Source organism: Cupressus sempervirens, chromosome 10 (assembly GCF_028749045.1).
Source record: "Cupressus sempervirens isolate cs-2001-9-10 chromosome 10, ASM2874904v1, whole genome shotgun sequence".
NCBI lineage: Eukaryota > Viridiplantae > Streptophyta > Pinopsida > Cupressales > Cupressaceae > Cupressus > Cupressus sempervirens.
In genome coordinates this window covers 919,657,640-919,677,579 of record NC_143127.1, presented here as the reverse complement: position 1 = coordinate 919,677,579, position 19,940 = coordinate 919,657,640, and the positions used below count along the sequence as shown (strand labels likewise).

General features: G+C 38.0%; 1 protein-coding gene across 1 annotated transcript in view; it reads right to left on the bottom strand.

The window, feature by feature from the left end:
• Positions 1-212: 212 nt before the first annotated feature.
• Positions 213-19,940, bottom strand: part of LOC149537007 (phosphate transporter PHO1 homolog 10-like) — a 351,025-nt gene continuing 331,297 nt past the window's right edge. The window contains exons 13-14 of the mRNA XM_089806833.1: positions 937-1,073; positions 213-828 (exon numbers count right to left, since the gene is read on the bottom strand). Of these exons, the coding sequence (XP_089662959.1) occupies positions 732-828; positions 937-1,073 (234 nt within the window). The 3' untranslated portion in view covers positions 213-731. The remainder of the gene's footprint in view (positions 829-936; positions 1,074-19,940) is intronic.

Below are 19,940 nucleotides of genomic sequence, written 5' to 3'. Positions count from 1 at the left end.
TTCTAGATTGTCTATTAAATTCTTATATAAGCCAACCACACATTTTGACAATATGTACTCTAATCATTGTCCCACCTTATACCTATCAAGATGTAAGGAAAGCCATCAAGAGGATCGCCAACACCCATAGAGGATACTACATCGGCAATATATGTAATCTATTGGCCTCAATTTAAAAACGGTGAAGGATTTACAAGGTTGATAGAAAGTCATTTTTGATGAATAGTCCTTTTCAATTAATAAAATTTACGAAGATTACAATTCACAAAAAAGGGCCGGGGGATACAGGATCACCCCGCGAATGAGTTCAATCGGCCAAAGCCGGAGCAAACATTAAATATGCAAGGGTGATAGAAAGTCATTGATTCATATGCAATCACTAAATCTCGCATAACCCTCCATACACAAGATACCATTAAATCAGCTCGGTCAAAACATATTTATCAGCCTGCTCCAGTCCTGTTGACCTTGTCTACTCAGCTTTGCTATGAGGTCAAAACGTTAACGAGATATATATCCAAACTATATTACAAAGGGAAGTTCATGTAAAAATTTGTGTGAACTTCTACTTGACATTTTAGGCTACTGTGTGTGAAACTATATTTGGAGGATTTGAAACTGCCTTGCGGACCAAAATACACTTATGAAGTATCCTTCAATTTTGACATGCACTTCGCAACATTTTCTCTCCAGATGTTTATTGACTTTCATCTTGTAGCTCACCTGCAGACTTAGTCGTTGTCTTCACCATCCCCATATTGAAAGGGAACTGGAACAGATTTGAATGCTCTGTATTTCCCTACATTGTTGAGGTGTTCATTTTCTAACCTGTTAAAGAGAGGATAAAAATACAAGTTTTATTATTAAATATCCAAAGTCAAAAGCTCTATCATCTAGTGGAGGAAGTTCAAGTAAATAGAAAATGCAATTGCAGACCTGAAGAAATTCCATATCCCGCGACGCACAATCTCTAAACAAGCAAAAAGAGTAACTGTGACTTTGTAATGTAGACCTGGTATCTGAAATCTCAGTACAGATTGCATCCATGCAAACCTCAAGAACACATTTACAATCTGTAAGAAGCTGAAGTTAGTCATCTGCTAGAACTTGAGTAATAAAAATCATTTCTTCCTTTGAAGCAATCAAATGAAGTCACAATGAAATATTGACTTAGATGTAGATAATTACAATTGAAAAAACAGGCGAAATATATTACACATAAGGCTTGTAAATCGTGATGTTAAGTTACATGCTTTCCAGCTTGAGACAAGCTCTAGACTTGGATACAGGGCATTCTAGTGCTTGAATGAAAATGCAACACTTAACTCTTGTTAGGTTCCTGGTTAATCCTCTGCTGTGGGCTTTTGCTGGTTCTGCTGATGCCTCTATAGCCTATACTACTGTCAGAGTCAAATTGTGAAAGCACCAGATGTGCTTCCACTGCACAGTAAGGCTTGCTCCTGATTCTGTTCTGTCTGAGGCCTCCATTTTAGATCATGGCCATTTTGATACATGCACACTGATGTGGGCCAGGGACACTGTCTCCATTGCTTAACTGTCTAAAACTCATGCTCTGTCTGCTCTCGAACACATTGCTGCTTAATGAGCGGGCTGCCTGATTGACTCAACCCTATCGATCATTTAGTTCAATAGTTTTGTATAAAGCCAGCATTTAACAAAACTCATGATTATTTTCTTCATATTAATGTAACAATTAGGCTCAAACATCGGCCTACAATGGGATTCCATGGGGGCTTAAGTTTTTATTTTCAAGAAACATGTCCCATGATGATTTTTTGGCTAGAGATAATTTGGAATATTTTCCTGGAATCAACTTAGAGGTATTATCTTCCATTTGTCAATCATTTAAGTTTAAAATCCCACCAACAAGAGGAAGGAAAAAGGAAAGAAGCTTTTTTATTCCACAATACTATCTATCTGTTTATGTATTTACATATGGTGATATAAATATTGGGCAACTGTGTACTCATTGTGGGAGGCCCTTAATTGTCGTTACCAATGAGGTGTGGATACCTCCTATGGGTTTGAATGTGTTACCTCTCTTTCAAGAATGGAAGTTAGGACACAAGTTCACCACTAGGCTAACTTAGGGCGTACGTTTCCCATGTTTGCATTTGGATAAAACGCTTCCATAAGGGTTGTATCTAATTTATTATGAAAGTTTAATGAAGACGACTGATAACGAAGGACATGGAGTACGCAACAAAACTCATATTGTAACTTTGAAATAAATCTGGAAAGAAATAAAGTCTTGTGAGCCTAACTGGCTGTTATGGAAAGCAATAAAATGATATTAAAATAACATTACATGACCTGATGTATATTCTTAATATGTCTGGAGCCTTGCAATCAATTGGAAATTTGCCCTTCTTTAGATGTTAGAGACGTATCCAAAGTGCAGAATACTTTATTCCTCAATGAGCTGAGCACATACGACAGAGATGTTGCTTGAGAATGGAAGTATAGACTGGAATAAAAGGGGATTTTGGCACATGAAAATATATGAAGTCGGGTGTTGAGGGCGGCGTTGAGAGTAAAGGAAAATGTAGCAAGGGCAAGGTAGCCACGTGGGCAAGATATATGATGCTCAACTCCTCTCATGGATTCCATTTTAAAGAACAAGTTGTGACTTCTTGGCCTCTGTTACATAAAAGATTATTTGTCAATTCAAATTGTCAAGTGTAAAATCGGTTGAAAAGAAAGGAAAAATAAAAGGTTGGAAGAAAGAGTTGGAAAAAATTATAATTTGGTTTATTTTTATAATATATATTTACATACATTCATGTAAATATATCAACAAGGCGACATCATTTTATTAAGTTAATATAATATAATGGTGCCATTTCATTTTTATATTTATCTGTACGTGTATATATATATTATAATAATATGACGAAAGATCAATTAAAATCCCTTAAGGTATGTTTTATATTTTAATTGGATTATTTTATGTTTTCTTAGATTATTTTTTTAATAGCTCATGCGGGTCCCACAAATGTATCCTATGTTCAAGTCATTGGGTCCTTACCAAAGAAGTTTAAGGTCATACTTGCCAATCCTGATGACTGAACTAAGCGAGCACCCCATTCCGATGATCCCGTTTAGCAATGCTTCCCCCCCTTCATCTTCTCCTGCAATCACCCATGAAAACACTTCCGCCATAATAACAATTCTATAATAATTTCATATAAACATTTTTAAAGACTTTAAATTATTAATCATAATTTCAAAATCAAGCAACTGCTAACATCAAATAACAGTTAATGGTTAACGACCATATTCATTAACAGTTAATACAATGTATATAAATAATTACCTATTTCACATGATCATGAAAGAATAATTTGTTAAATCCAACGATTATGAGCAAGTTTTAAAATTAGGTCAAAATTTTGGGATGTAACACTTATAACATCCTATGCATTGGGTTTGGCAACCTGAATGTATTTCTCATCCTACATAACTCTCCCATAGCATCCCTTGTCATAACCTATGGGAAAGAGTTGTCAACCCGATGCACACTATCTTCTTCGATTCTAATAAGCTCTTTTTTGTCCACTAGTATCCCCTCTTGATCTCCTAGAGATCCCTGCACCTATGAGAGCAGTTGTGTGCTAGAAATGATTGACCATCAATGGAGTAGGAGAGGGTGTACAATCACCCCGATAGGCATCTCAATCCTATCTAAAAGAAATTCCATCCTTGTTTCCATGTCATCCAACCCCTCAAGCACCTATGTGTAACAACCTGCCTTGTTCTGTTATTTTAATGTCTATTTCTTCCTGTAATTTTGTCAAAAAATTGTCTTGCAACTAAATTTCTTATAGTTTTCAGCTTGATGTTGATCAATGGTTTCTCAAGATTGTTTGTGTTTCATATGAGATGCAAATAGGAGGCAACATAGAACCATATGCAGCTAATCACAATGACCATTCATTTATTTCTTGTTTTAGATTATCAGGAAATTACAACTACCATAACAATCATATCTTCTCATTAAACTCAACGCATTATATCAACTATAAAGTTCAATGATGGTCCATATCCATTGCGGTTACAACAATGTTAATAGTTTTGAAATTGCTACAGTAACTTGCAGCTATAGTGATCCGGACTGCGACAATAACTTGCTGCTACAGTACTGTGCTACAGTGATTCGGGCTGCTACAGTGATTCAGATTGCTACAGTAACTCGCTGCTACAGTGATTCCGACTGCTACAGTAACTCGCTGCTACAATGATTCCGATTGTTACAAAAACTCGTTGCTATAGTACCGCACGACAAGAACTTGCTGTTACCATGTTGAATCTCAAGACCATATCTTTCAATGGCGTCAAGATTTTCAGCTTGAAGGGAATTCATCCTTCAAACTGTTGAGATATAATCTCCAGAATATTACCCAATTTCTTTGATATTTCCAAGCATACTTAAAAGAAGCTCTTCCATTTCTTTTATAGTGTTCTCACAAGAGCTCCATCCTTCGTTTTCTCAATGTGGGATAAAACATAACTCCCTTTATGTAACTTATGTCTCCAATGTGTTATAAAATAAAGGGGTCTCTTTTAATTTAAATATTTCTCACAAACTATAGTCTATGCATTAATAAAGTTAAATATTTAAATTTAACTTTATAAAATAGCTTTATCAATGCATAACAAATCTTATCAATGATAAACAAGTCTTCTTGTCGATTTTAAACAATTACCATCGACATACCGTTGCCACTGGATGTTCGACCATGTCCAAGATGACTTGCTATAAATAGTAAGTATGCCCAAAGTTGCCTCAAAACCCCTCAGAAAGACCTGCAACTGAAACTATCTAGGCCAAATGGCCTCTAAGCCCCTTTAATGTCCTGGTTAGCCTACGGGACCGTGGGGAAATAGGCTAATGACAACATCATGCTATGAATGCTAAAAAGGGGACATTATAGTCTGCCCTACCCACAATTGCTTGTCCTCAAGCAATTTCAACTCTGGATGCTGTAATATATGCTCATTTTCCCAAGTAGCATCCTCCACTAGTAGATTCCTCCACTTGACCAAGTACTCCTTGATGATCCCCCTGCGAAGCACCCTCTCCTTGGAGTCAAGTATAGCCTCGAGAACCAAGATAAGCTTTCCCTCATCATCAAGAGGTGGCAATACTACTGAAGGCACCACATTGTGGCCCAATGCCTTCTTAAGGCATGACACATGGAACATACTATGCACTTTACTGTCTGCAAGCAACTCCAACTCATAAGCTACTTCACCAACTCTCCTGATTACTTTGAATGGTCCATAGTAGTGTGGTTTCAATTTCTCTGCTCCACTCTTCTTGAGAGAGGACTGTCTATATGGCTGTAACATGAGGTACACCATGTCTCCTACTTCGAAAGACCTCTCAACCCTGTGCTGATCAACATATTGCTTTTTCTGATTTTGTGCCTTTTGCAAATTTTCCTTCAAGGATCGCATAATGTCCTGACACTCTTGCAAAATATCCTTGGCCTTAGGCACCCTACTGTCCCCAAATAACAAATCCAAAAAATTAGGAGCATCATACCCGTATAGTGCCATGAAAGGGGACATTTGAATAGACATATGGAAAGAGGTATTATAGCAGTACTCCCCTAGATGTAGCCACTTCACCCAAGCCTTCTGCTCTCCTGCAATGTAGTTTCGAAGGTACCCCTCAACCCATTTATTCACTATCTTTGTCTGTCCATCAGTTTGGGGGTGGTAACTGGTACTTGAAGTTAGCTCTGTTCCACACAACCTGAACAACTCCTGCCAAAATTGGCTCATAAACCTACTATTCTTGTCGCTGACTATGCTCTGTGGCATCCCATGTAATCTAAATACCTCTCGAAAGAATAGCTCTGCTGTATGTACTGCTGAATATGTGGACGAAATCGCAAAGAAATGTGCAAATTTTGCCAATCTATCTACCACAACAAAAATACAATCCCGACCCTATGTCTTTGGAAGGCCTATGATAAAATCCATGGAAATGCTATCCCACTTCTTCTCTGGTATAGGTAGGGGCTGTAGTAAACCGCTTGGAAAGGAATGTTCTTGTTTGTTCTGCTGACACACTGGGCACTCCCTAACGAACTGTAGCACTTGTGACTTAAGCCCCTTCCAAGTGAAGCGCTCTCTCACCTGCTAATATGTCTTAAAAAATCTTGGATGTCCTGCTAATGGTGAATCATGAAATGCTCTCAAAATCTTTTGCTTCATGGCAGACCCAGGTACCAAATAAATCCTTCCCTTGTAAATGATCAAATCATTTACAACAGTGCATTGACTATCCTGAATAGTTCCTTCCATAGTTTGCAGACTCGGACTCGGAGAGTACTCGGCAAGCCCAAAATTTTCAACTCGGAAAGAACTCAACATATTCTTAGCAAAAAGTCGGCAAAACTTGGCAACTCAGAAAGTACTAAAATTTAAAATCTCTTAAAGAAACATATATTTTTTTGTAGAATACAATTCTAAAATGTATTAAATTAGTAATTGACATTTCAATAGAGAAAATGTATAGTTTTATAACACTTAAATTATGTGAAAAGTGCATCTAATCCAATGTTTTCCCTACATCAACATGTTTACCTATGTTTTTAAACATCTATAAATATGCGAGAGTTAAACTTGAGAGTACTCGCCCAGCGAAAAAACTTGAGAGTACTCAGCAATTGTGAGAGTACTCGGAGAGTTTGCAAACTATGGTTCCTTCAATAACACTATATGCCCAACTATCCTTGGCATACTCTGCCAAGATCAACTCTCTCCAATCATCCATGATTATCCCAACAACAAGCAAATGAGGCCTTCTGGATAAAGCATCTGCGACAATATTTTTCTTCCCTTTGACATAGACTATGTCAAAATCATAAACCTGTAACTTATTCACCCATTTCTCTTGCCTATCATTAAGATCCTTCTGTCCAAGGAAATGTTTCAAGCTGTTATGATTTGTTTTTACTGTGAATCGGCTCCCTGCTAAGTATTGCCTGAACTTAGCTAGCGCGTGCATGATTGGTAGCATTTATTTGTCATAGATGTTGTAAGTTCTCTCAACACCTCGTAATTTCCTGCTCTCATATGCGATGGGATGTTTTTCCTACATGAGGACAGCTCCTACGCCCTCTCCCGAGGCATCGCACTGCAGCTCAAAAGGCCTGGTGAAATCTGGAATGGCTAAAATAGGACATGTACTCATCAGCTCCTTGAACCTGTCAAAACAATCCTGAGCCCTCTCTGACCACTTGAAACTGTCTCTCCGTGTCAAATCTATAAGTGGTGCTACTATCTATGAAAATCCCTTCACAAATCTGCAGTAAAACTCGCAAAGCCCAAGAAATCCCTTGAGTTGTGAAGTGTTCCTCAGTGGTGGCCAATCCAGAATGGCCCTAATCTTGTCTGGGTCAACCCGAACACTTCTTGCACTAATAATATGCCCTAGATGGAGCAACTCTGTCATCCGGAACTCGCATTTACTCATCTTGGCATATAATGACTCCCTCTCTAGAATGCTGAGCACTGCATCAATATGCTTCAAATGTTCCTCCCAAGTACGGCTGTATATCAGTATATCATCAAAAAAAATCAACACAAACTTCCTCAACTGATCTCTGAGTACTCTATTCATACAGGACTGGAAAGTGGCGGGGGCATTAGTCAACCCGAAGGGCATGACTAAGAACTCAAAATGTCCGTAGTGGCATCTAAAAGCTATCTTCTCCACATCCACCTCTCTAACCCATATCTGGTGGTAGCCAGATCTCAAATCAATCTTAGAGAAGTAGCATGCACCATGCAATTCATCAATAAGCTCATCGATGCGTGGAATAGGGTATCGGTTCTTGATTGTCTTCTTGTTTAGCTCCCTATAATCAATGTACATCCTCATTGTACCATCCTTCTTCTTCACCAATACTACTGAAGAAGCAAAAGGACTCTTGCTTGGCCGTATGTGCCCCATGTCAATCAACTCCTTGATTGCCTTTTCTATTTCATACTTATATCTCTTTGGATAGTGGTAGGGTGTAATGATGACTAGCTTAGCCCCTTCCTCTAACTCAATAACATGCTCGATTCTCCTATCCGGGGGTCTCCCTGGAGGTATCTCACCAAACACCTTAGTATGTATGGTTATTATTTTTTGTACATCAGGTGGATACTCCTATTTATGCTGCTTTGTCACCTCAGGCATTACTCTGAACTCTACTGTCCAGTGCACCTAGTCGTGTCTGAAGAAACTCTGCATCCGCTTGAGTGATAGCACTCGATGTCTCCCATCTGATAGACCTCTAAGCACTATCTTCTTACCATTTGCCTCAAACCTCATTTCCATTTTTTGGAGGTTAAATGTAAACTCTTCCAGAGATTTCATCCAATCCATCCCAAGCACCATATCCTGATCACCAATGTTGACCACAAAGAAATCTCCCACCATGTCATAATCTCCCAAACAAAGCTGCAAGTTGGAGATTTTCTTGGTACAGTCGATTTTGAAGCCATCGGCAACCATCACCTTAAATCCCCTATGCTCCTCTATATGTAGCTCTCTGCGTGACATAAACTTCTCATCAATGAAGTTATGTGTTGCCCCTGTATCAATGAGTGCCACAAATCTCTGTCCATCCAAAGTTCCCCTAACTCTGAAAGTGACGGCCTCCTGTATACTGGACAGCTGAGCTATCGTGTTATCGCTACATGCTTCCTCATGTGAAGAATTATCATCATCTCCATCTGATTCTGATTACTGCTCCGAATCTCCATCCACTGACTCTTTGGCTGAAAAGTACTCCATCTGCTTAGCTTTTGCTTTCAATGGACACTTATGTGACAAATCCCAAGGCTCCCTGCAATGAAAAGAAAGCTTCTTCTTCTTGAGATCATTAAGAGTCTCATTGTCCAACCTCTTACTTTCCTCCTTAGGTGGCTGAGCCTCTCTATGAAAAGGTTTACTATCCTTATCTATCCTCAGAGGGAAACTCTTTGCCTAGAATTTATTTTTAGAAGTTGAAGAGGAATCCATGTCACGAGCTTTCTTAATGGCTTCCTGCAAAGTGGGAGGGTTGAGAGCTTTAATCCACCCTCTCAACGGATCAGCTAACCCGTCCATAAATAGAACTAGTATCCTTCGTTCAAATACATCTATTACTAACACTGCAAGTTTCTGAAACTCTAAAATGTATGTTTCCAATGATCCCCACTGTTTAAGCTGAGCTAACTCCTTGAAATGGAGTTCTGGATCCTTCCTATCAAAACGTTCAATCAATCTCTCTGTAAACTCCACATATGAGGTAATGTGTGCATGACCCATAGTGACCATACCATGATGCCACCACTCGTGTGCTAACCCATCCAGATGAATTGCTGCATACTTAATAGCTTCTTCCTCAGGCATAGGGTTCAATTGAAAGTATGTGTCAAGCTTTTGAACCCAAGCTCTTGCTGTGGACTTCCCTGAGCCATCATAATATGGTAACTGAAGTTTCCCTACTTTCTTCCATAGCTCATAGCTCTGGTTCCTGTCATGTCCACGTGGCATATGTTTCATCCGCACATCCATATACTCCCTAAAGGTAATTGCAGCAGTAAAATCTGGACCTCCGACTTCCCAATCTCTCCTCAACTGGTCCTATATATCAGTGATTTGGGGCTCTGGTACGGGCTGCTCTGGGGCTCTAAGAGGAAATGTGAGAATCATGGGCCTTGAACTCACTGTCCTAGCTTGCTAGGGTGCATGACCGAAATTGTTCCCAACTTGTTCACCTCCATTATGTGTCCCATCCTGATTATTCCCATTCTGATTGTTACCATTTTGATTATTACCATTCTGATTATTTCCTCCACCCATGTTAGCATTCAACCCCATTTGACGAGCCATCATCTGCATCATAAGCTCCATTCTTTGATTTTCTTCCTGTGCCCTCTGTTCTGCTAATCACTGTCCCTGTGCCAAGATCTCTAATAACTGTAAGAATCTTTCCTCTCCAGGATCCCGAGCATTCCTATCTCCCATATTGCCAATAACCTGTTCACCTGTATCAATATGATCCTCTAGATTTCCCTGTTCCTCTTGTCCTATGTTTAGACAAGCCCTGGTTCTTCTTAAATTATAGTGATGAGTTAAAGGTTGAACACTCCAATTTGTCATATCACCACCTGTTCATTGTGTTTGTACCCACTAGGATGGTAGGATAAACAAGCTCTGATACCACTGTAACAACCTGCCTTGTTCTATTATTTTAATGTCTATTTCTTCCTATAATTTTGTCAAACAATTGTCTTGCAACTAAATTTCTTATAGTTTTCAGCTTGATGTTGATCAATGGTTTCTCAAGATTGTTTGTGTTTCATATGAGATGCAAATAGGAGGCAACATAGAACCATATGTAGCTAATAACAATGACCATTCATTTATTTCTTGTCTTAGATTATCAGGAAATTACAACTACCATAACAATCATATCTTCTCATTAAACTCAACGCATTATATCAACTATAAAGTTCAATGATGGTCCATACCCATTGCGGTTACAACAATGTTAATGGTTCTGAAATTGCTACAGTAACTTGCAGCTACAGTGATCCGGACTACGATAGTAACTTGCTGCTACAGTAACTCGTTGCTACAGTGCCGTGCTACAGTGATTCGGGCTGCTACAGTGATTCAGACTGCTACAGTAACTTGCTGCTACAGTGATTCCAACTGCTACAGTAACTCACTGCTACAGTGATTCTGACTGCTACAGTAACTTGCTGTTACAGTACTGCGCGACATGAACTTGCTGTTACCATGTTGAATCTCAAGACCATATCTTTCATAGCCGTCAAGATTTCCAGCTTGAAGGGATTTCGTCCTTCAAACTATTGAGATATAATCTACAAAATATTACCCAATTTCTTTGATATTTCCAAGCATACTTAAAAGAAGCTCTTCCATTTCTTTTATAGTGTTCTCACAAGAGCTCCATCCTTCGTTTTCTCAATGTGGGATAAAACATAACTCCCTTTATGTAACTTATGTCTCCAATGTGTTATAAAATAAAGGGGTCTCTTTTAATTTAAATATTTCTCACAAACTATAGTCTATGCATTAATAAAGTTAAATATTTAAATTTAACTTTATAAAATAGCTTTATCAATGCATAACAAATCTTATCAATGATAAACAAGTCTTCTTGTCGATTTTAAACAATTACCATCGACATACCGTTGCCACTGGATGTCCGACCATGTCCAAGATGACTTGCTATAAATAGTAAGTATGCCCAAAGTTGCCTCAAAACACCTCAGAAAGACCTACAACTGAAACTATCTAGGCCAAATGGCCTCTAAGCCCCTTTAATGTCCTGGTTAGCCTACGGGACCGTGGGGAAATAGGCTAATGAAAACATCATGCTATGAATGCTAAAAAGGGGGCATTACACTATGTCACATCCTCACCTAACATGTCTCCTCCGTCCAAATCTCTTATGGTACCCTAGTGGACAAGTGTTGAATCTATCCTCTTACATCCTCGTCTTTTGAACCTTTTATCGTGGTGATTAGACCTTTGGCCCTAGGGGCCATGCCTTTGGTCATAGGGACCGCAACTTATGCTGTGGAGACTAAACCCTTGGATGTAGGGCAAAACCATTTGTTGTTGGAGTAATAGCTCTACCAACAAACCCTACCACCAACACCATAAGAGTATCCTCCACAACTACCCATGAATTAGTAATGCACAGTGTGTTTAATCCCACCCTATGCATCTTGCTAGACTTGATGTGCCACCTAAGGTATGATCAAGTGTGTTGAAGGTATGTTGCTTGGTTATTAAAATTGTCTCAATTCCTATCTTATCAATGCTATGGTTATTCTCAAAATATGCCTTGTTTTAACCATTAAAATGGTCATTTCCTCTCTGAGTTTTTGAGAAGTATGCCCTTCAATATCCCCAGCTCGTTCTCAGCTCTGCCCAACACTTCGAATTTTCAAAATCCAGCTTCTGAGCCCAATATTATCGTAGGTTAATGGAGAGACCCAAAAATACGTATTTTCAATTTTATCATTAATCATTAACCTCCCAAAAGGTTAAGGTTAAGCTCCAAATTATGTATTTTGGAAGAGGTTAATTAACCTCTCAATCTTCTTCGAGTATTTACAACTGGAGGTTATGCAGCAATGCAACATGTGTACCAGTGGAATCTAGATTTCACTTCTCATAGTGAGCAAGGAGAAAGATCTCTAGAACTGGCCCATAGAATAGATGAAACTTTGGATTCATGGGAGCTTATGGGCTTACAGTGGAGGATCCAATCATGAGCACCACATGGTTCTGGACATCACATGAGTGCTTTGGAAACTTAAAAAAATAAAATGCAATTGGTAGGTATTAAGCTGGACTCCACAAACCTTGCCACCATCCTTCCAGTCTGTACCAATAAGGGAGCTTTAGAACAGGGTATAGGTATCCATCAAAGCATCATTGGAAGCAAATATTTGTCAAATGTTGCAGTCACATGTGCCCTTGTTAATATGTATGCCAAATGTGGCAGTATAGATTGTGCTTAGAAAGTGTTCGAAAGATTGCATGAGAGAGATACAGTGGTATGGAATTCAATGCTCTCGGGATATTCATAGAATGACTACTGTGAAGATGTGTTGAAGTTGTTTACTCAAATGCGACGAGAGAGAATAAAACCAGATGAATGCAGCTTTGTCTGTTTACTCAGTATATGTGGTGGTCTTGCAGCATTAGAATTGGGCAAGCAGATTCATGCCCTTCTCACGAGAATTGAATTTGGTTTGCATGTTTTTGTTGGCAATGCTCTTATTACAATGTATCCCAAATGCGGATGCATAGAGGTTGCATGCTACCTATTTAACAAAATGCCTAAATGAGACGTGATCTCTTGCAATGTCATGATTGCAAGCCATGCTCACCGTAGTTGTGGTAAGAAAACTCTCGAAGTCTTTGACCAAATGCTAGATGAAGGTATCAAGCCGACTCATGTGACCTTTACTGCTGTTCTTGCTGCCTGTAGTCACACAGGGCTAGTGGATGAAGGAAAGCGCTATTTTGAATCCATGAGCCAACATCATTGCATCAGTCCAACTTTGGACCACTAAAACTGAATGATTGACCTTCTTGGTCATGCTGGACATTTCGAAGACGTGGAAAATTTAATTAGAAACATGCCATTTGATCCTAGTGCAGTTGGATGGGCAACGTTGCTTGGCGCCTGCAGAAGTCACAGAAATGTAGAGCTGAGGAGCCGTATAGAAGATCACCTTTTAAAGTTGGAGCTAGAAAATGTTGCATCATATGTGAATACTGGCAAATATGTATGCTGCCCGCTGGACCAATATGATGGTATCCTAAGTCATTATGTAAAAGCTTCAAATGCATACCTTGGCGAAGAAAGAGATTCAATGAATGTAGACATCACATTTTACAGATCTCGTGACCCAAATGTTCCAACACTTTATGTGGCATGATATCTATTTGGTAATAATGTCAATTGTTTGACAAAAATACTCAAGATTTGAAAAGAAAATGCACATATTCAATTACCAAGTGTATGAAAAGTACTCTGCACTATCAACAAGCTTCAGAAAACATTCTCATATTGAGAAGCCCGTCTTGAGCAATGAGATAAAATGATTTCATTTAGAGACAAACAAGGTGCCACCCTTCCTACCTGAGTCATAGTGGAAGCACTCAAATGATGTTTAGGGAGCTGTTGGAGGACCTTTATAAAGAATCACATTTGTAAAGCTCAAATTCTACCACGCTCGTCCAATGGCAATTTAGATGCAATTTTTGTGAGGACATATCACATGTTGAGGCATGTGAACTCTCAAAAATCCCTCATAGGCTTGTAGACATGTTAATTTGAACATTTGATGCTCAATGGGCAAAGAGAATCATTCAATATGATCAATGCCATGAAGGGTATGTATGCAAGATTTGATCATATTATCATATTATCTTTTCTATTTTTCAAAGGACCATAATCTTGGAAGAACGAGATTCTTGGCAATTCTAAATGTGATTGGAGTGATGGTGAACATAAATTCAATACCTAGTGGACATGTATATACCTCATGTGCATGTTTTCTTGGACTCAAGTTGGATATGTACTCATTAAGGAAGTGACGTAATTAAAAATAAGTGGTCCATGTATCAAAAAGGGAATGGTAAAGATTGATTATTGAATCTTCTTTTCAGAGAAGTCTAGAGTTTGAGTCTCGGGTGATATTTAGGTTAATTTTGTAGAGGTTAATTAACCTCACTCAAATCACATATTTGGGTAGTTATTAACCTCTGTGTCTATATAAGGGCTCTTTTTGGCTTTGTAAAGGGAACTTTTTGGACTTTAGAAAAAGGGAGCGCTATCCTAAAATTTTGATTAGAAGATGATATTTGGAAAGTATGTACAAATTTTGTCTTTGTAATCCAAAATTCCTCTTAGGTTCTTGGTGCAAGAAAATAAAGGAATGTGCAATTTGAGTTCCCTCCTTTCAAATCTAAATTGTTAGAAATGTTGATTTTTTTTGTAGTGAGCATTCTCACGGTATTGTGCAGATGTTTATGAATCTTTGGATCAGCATTGTGCTGGTAATAGTTCTCAGGCGTAGATCTTGATTGTTGTTATTAGCTGTTTATGTTAAATTCAAGGAAGCTGTGAAGTTGTGTGGTGCATTCGTCATCATGAGCTTTCTCATATTTTAAAGTTTGATTTCATATTAATTCGAAAAACTTCAAAATTATATCATACGAGGGAGCTGCCCCTCTAAATGTAAAGAAAGGCCGCATACTAAGGGCCTATCCAACTGTTGTGAACGGTTTTCCACATACACTCTATTGGGCAATTTTTACAGTGACAAATCTGTTTACCAACAAGGTAGAAGCTGTGTTAAGGTAAATACAATCTTTAACATTGCAAATCATCTAACTCTTAGTCAACTACTATCATTGTCTTTCCAGCCCTTATGAAACCTTCGACTGCACTCTCCCCTTCAATTCTCTCTATTGTTTCCTCTACCTCTATACTATCCCCTCTGTGTGGCTCCATAAAAAACCCTTCCTCTTCTCTTCTCTCACACTTTGAGAAGGAAGAAATTTCCATGGTCCCTTCTTCCTCCTCACTCTCATCATCCCCTTCCTCTTTTGTATTGGTTGTATTTTCCTATTGTTGCCTTTTCTAAAGGAGTTCCCCTCCTCTAGTTGTGAGGGTGCATAAATGCATTCAGTAGTACATGGCTGGTCTATACGACTCAACCCTGCTACTTGGAACCTTCTCCATTAGTTTGGTAGTACTTGGGTTTCCAGGGCTTCCCCAAATAATGCTATGGCATCTAGAAATTTTCATGTTTGAGGCTCAAAAATTCCCTGATGCCCTTTGATAATACCTATGCCCAATTGTCCACGCTTCCATTCATGAGACTATTCATTAGCCTCACCATCCACATGGCTATATCAAAGGCCCTGCTCGATCCTATATGCTTTCTTTTCACTAGATCAAGAATATTTTCTTTAGTTCCCTGTTGCTGTTGTTGCTTCACAAATTATCCCATTCTTGTGCAGTGAGGTCAGGCTTACATGCTAACATGATCAACAACTGCTTTTATAGAGTAGTCATTTTGGATAAGCGTTTCATTGTAGAATGGCCCTTGTAGTGAATGCCAAATACATTTGTGAACTCCTTTGGCAAGAAGGATACCACCACCATGCACCCGAAGTATTGTATTATGAACTTGTGTGCATGGCTCTCATATCCTACAACCATTGTATGTAGTGCTATTGAATTCTCAAAGGTTGAATACAAGCAGTAAAACTATTTTGTCCACCTTGGCCTTTTGCAGGCATTCTGTCACCTTGTGATTATCCATAGTGTTTTCCCAGTTCTTACACTCATTACCCACAACACTCTTGAATGTTAGAGACTGTTGTAATGCCCCATATTAATGTAGAATGCATTAATTAAGTTAATTAATTAGATGGTATCAAAATCTAAATAATATTATAAAGAACTTCTTTAATTAATTAATTTAGTTATAAAATAAAAAGGGCCCTAAATAATAAAATAATAAATAAAGTTATGTCAGCTCATTGCAACTTTCCATTAACTTCTTGTAGGCCTTCATTGGATGCCATTGTAGATAATAGTCAAGGAGTTTATATTTCTTGTTTAGTTGTGATTCCAATTGGAATTGTCTTTGTTTGTAGTTTTGGAGATGCAAGACAATCCATATTTTGTATTTGCAATTTTGGTGGAGTCATTCCTCACACTAGTTTGTCATTGGAGATATTGCTTTAGATATTTCACCTTGTACTTCATCGTCAAATTTATGTGATTAAGGATCTACCTATTTATAAATATTTGTGTACAATTTTTATGGATTCATTCTATAGATGTACAATATCCATATGTTTTGTATCAAAGAATAGAACTACTCGTAGATTATGAAGGTTTGAAGATACATAATCTTAATTTCATTTGTCGAATGTCAAAAGGTGCCAAAGATTAAGTGTCAAAGGGGGAAGAAAATTGAGGGCTGTTAAGTGTTGAAGGGGAGCAACGATTGACGGCTGAAGGTGTGTGTCAAAGGGACTTTTACCTTAGGTACATAGCCGCCACATATTTTCTCTTGGGTATATTGTCAAAGAGTATTTTCCCTCAAATACATTGTAATCAGATCTATCTATTTCAGTATTGGTGTACAATCTATATGGATTCACTATGTATATGTACACTATTCATATGTGTTGTATCAAAGAACAAAACTCCTATAGATTATGAAGGTCTGAAGATAAATAATCTTAATTTCAATTTTCAAATGTCAAAAGGTGTATGAAGTAATGAAGGGAGAAAACATTTGAGGGACAAAAGTGATAAAGAGATTTTACCTTGAGTACATTTCCATCAAGTATTTTCCCTCGGGTACATTATTGTCGGGTATTTTCCCTTGGGTATATTGTCATGTAATTTCCCTCGGGTACATTGTTGTTGAGTATTTGCCCTTGGGTACGTTGTCATTAGGTGTTTTCCCTCAAGTACATTGTTGTCACATATTTTCCCTTGGATACATTGTAGTTAGGTACTTCCCCTTTGGTACATTATTGTTGAGTACTTGCCTTTGAGTGCATTGTCATCAAGTGTTTTCCCTTAGGTACATTATCTATTGTCAGGTACATTATAGTGGTATTTGTCATCAGGTACGTTACAATGGTATCAAAGTTGGTGATGCTAATAGCCTATTGGGAAAATCATGACACCCAGTGATAGAATGGTAAATGCACATCTTGATATAACAACCATGTTGAAGGACTTGAAAAGAAATCAATGACAACTTAGTAAGGTCCTCATAAGAAGGTAACAATAGATGGAGGACATGCTCAATCTCTTGATAGAAGCAAGGACAAAGGAAGATTCACAACGATTCACTACAAGGCCAATAATTCTAACCTTCCTAAGATTGAGCAACAAGAAATGCAAACACCCCCTTTGGCTGGGCCACTGAAGCAATTCAAACAAGATTCCATTGATGGTGGAAGGTAGATGGTCATATCTCCCAAGGACTACATATAGCTGTGAATTAAGTATTCATCCTCCAAGGGTAATATAGTCTACAATAGTAATTTGAAGTAGGAGATTGACAATGGGCTAAATGAAACCTTAAATCCTAGAAAGGATAAAGATAGACTCACAGATCCACTTCAGCTGAAAGAGGAAGTAGACAAGAAAGAATCAACAACTATCGCTTCAAGTGGAAATCACCTAAATCTTCAAGATAGCCACAAGGGCGAGGAAGATGCTTGCACTAAGTTGGTGAAGCCAGCATTGGCTGATCATATTTCATGGAGATGACTCTACCAGTGACCATTTGAATGAGCAAGTTCTTCAGTTGGTTGAGCATGAAGTTTTCCCTTTGAATAGGCATGAGTTGTGCATGATTTCCATCTCTCCTTATGAGTGGCATCTATATGGAGAAAGAAAGTTGGATCTTGATGAGTTGTTCCTCAAAATCGAGCAAGAAAATGTTTATATTAGAGTGGAGCAACAAAAGCTTGTTGGGGATTGCAGATGGTGCTTGTAGTCATGGTGCAACATCAAGCTTTTAGTGGGTACTATTATCAGCACCCACACTTGGTTTGGGATCCCGGAGCTTCACAATTGTCAAACAATTTGATGATAGATTGCTTGAGGGCAAGCAATCTCTGGGCGGCGAGGATTGTATTATCCCCAAATTATAGGAGAGAATTAAATAAATAAATAACTTAGGTGGTCCCAAAATTTAAATAATATTATAAAGGACTTGTTTAATTAATTTAGTTATAAAATAATAAGGGGTCAAAATAATAAAAAATATATAAAGTTATGTCAGCCCATTCTGTAACTTTACAAAAACTTCTTGTAGGTCGCTATAAGACATTGGCTAACACTGTATGTAATTGTCATGGAGTTTATATTTGTTGTTTATAAATGATTCCACTTAGAATTGAGTCTTTCATTCTAGCTTTGGAGGTGCAAGAGCCTCCCTATTTTGTATGCACACTTTTCTGTGGGAGTCATTCCTCACCCTAGGCTATTGTTGGAGATATTGATTCAAATATTTCATTTTGTACTTCATTGTCAAATTTGTGTAACCAAAGATCTTCCTATATATCAATGTTTCTGTATGATCTCTACAGATTCGTTCTATATATCTACAATATTCGTGTGTTGTATTCAAGAACAAAATTGCAAGTAGACTACAAAGGTTTGAAGATAAATAATCTTAATTTTAATTGTCAAATCTTGAAGGGTGCCAAAGGAAGAAAAAAATTAAGGGTCGAAGGGACTTTCCCTTAGGTACATTTAGATCGGATATTTCCTCACCAGTAAACTATCATTATTTAGTTTCCCTTGAGTACATTGTCGTTGGATACTTGCCATTGGGTATTTCCCTCGAGTAAATTGTCATTAGGTATTTTCCCTTGGGTACATTGTTGTTGAGTGTTTTCCGTTGATTACATTGTCATTGGGTATTTTCCTAAAGTTACATTTTAGTCAAGTGTTTCCCTCAAGTACATTGTTGTCAGGTTTCTTACAATTTAGAATCAGGTACATTATCTTTTGTTGGGTGAATTACCATCAAGTACTTTACCATTTGGGTACACTACTTGTGGGGTACATTATAGTGATAGAAGATCTATTTTCAAGTATATCACAAGTACACAGTTACCGGTTCATCCATTTTCACTTTTGCCCTCACTTTCTTCTTGTTGCTTGATGTGTCCATTTTTTCTTGTGATGCCTTCTTACTTTCTATTCTAGGATTTCAATAATTGCCCTTTACCATCAAGCTTGTCTCTTATTTAACCATACAACTAGCCTCTATGGACTTGTTCATTCCTTCCCTATCGTAAGATCTATAGGACTCAATATTTGAATAATCCCTCTCCAACTATACACTCCCCCTGCTCTGTGGTTGTAGAGTCCCTGATCCTTCTTGTCAGTGTACATTCTATTTATGTCGTCATTGTATGATACCTTGTGAATAAGCTCTCTTTTGTCATATGAAGACATGGTACAATTACAATGACCAAACAATAATGGTCTTCTCCAATTCGTGTAAATGATCTCCCTTCTGATGTACAACTCTACCTCACAATGGTGATGGTCATACGTTAATGGTCTTCCTTGATCACCATACAATACCTCTAGAATGATTTCTTTTTTGTTTTACAGTGTTACTATACGGTGACCGTATATTGAAGCTTTTGGCAATGACCAAACAATAGTAGTGGTGCCATGTCATACTGGTCTCTAGTTATCATACGATAATTTGATAGTGTCATGTGGTGCACGCAACTTCCTCATATGACTCTGCGTCTCTGTGCATTGTAGCCTATGACTCCTTTAAGTACAAATGGTGTTTTTTGACTT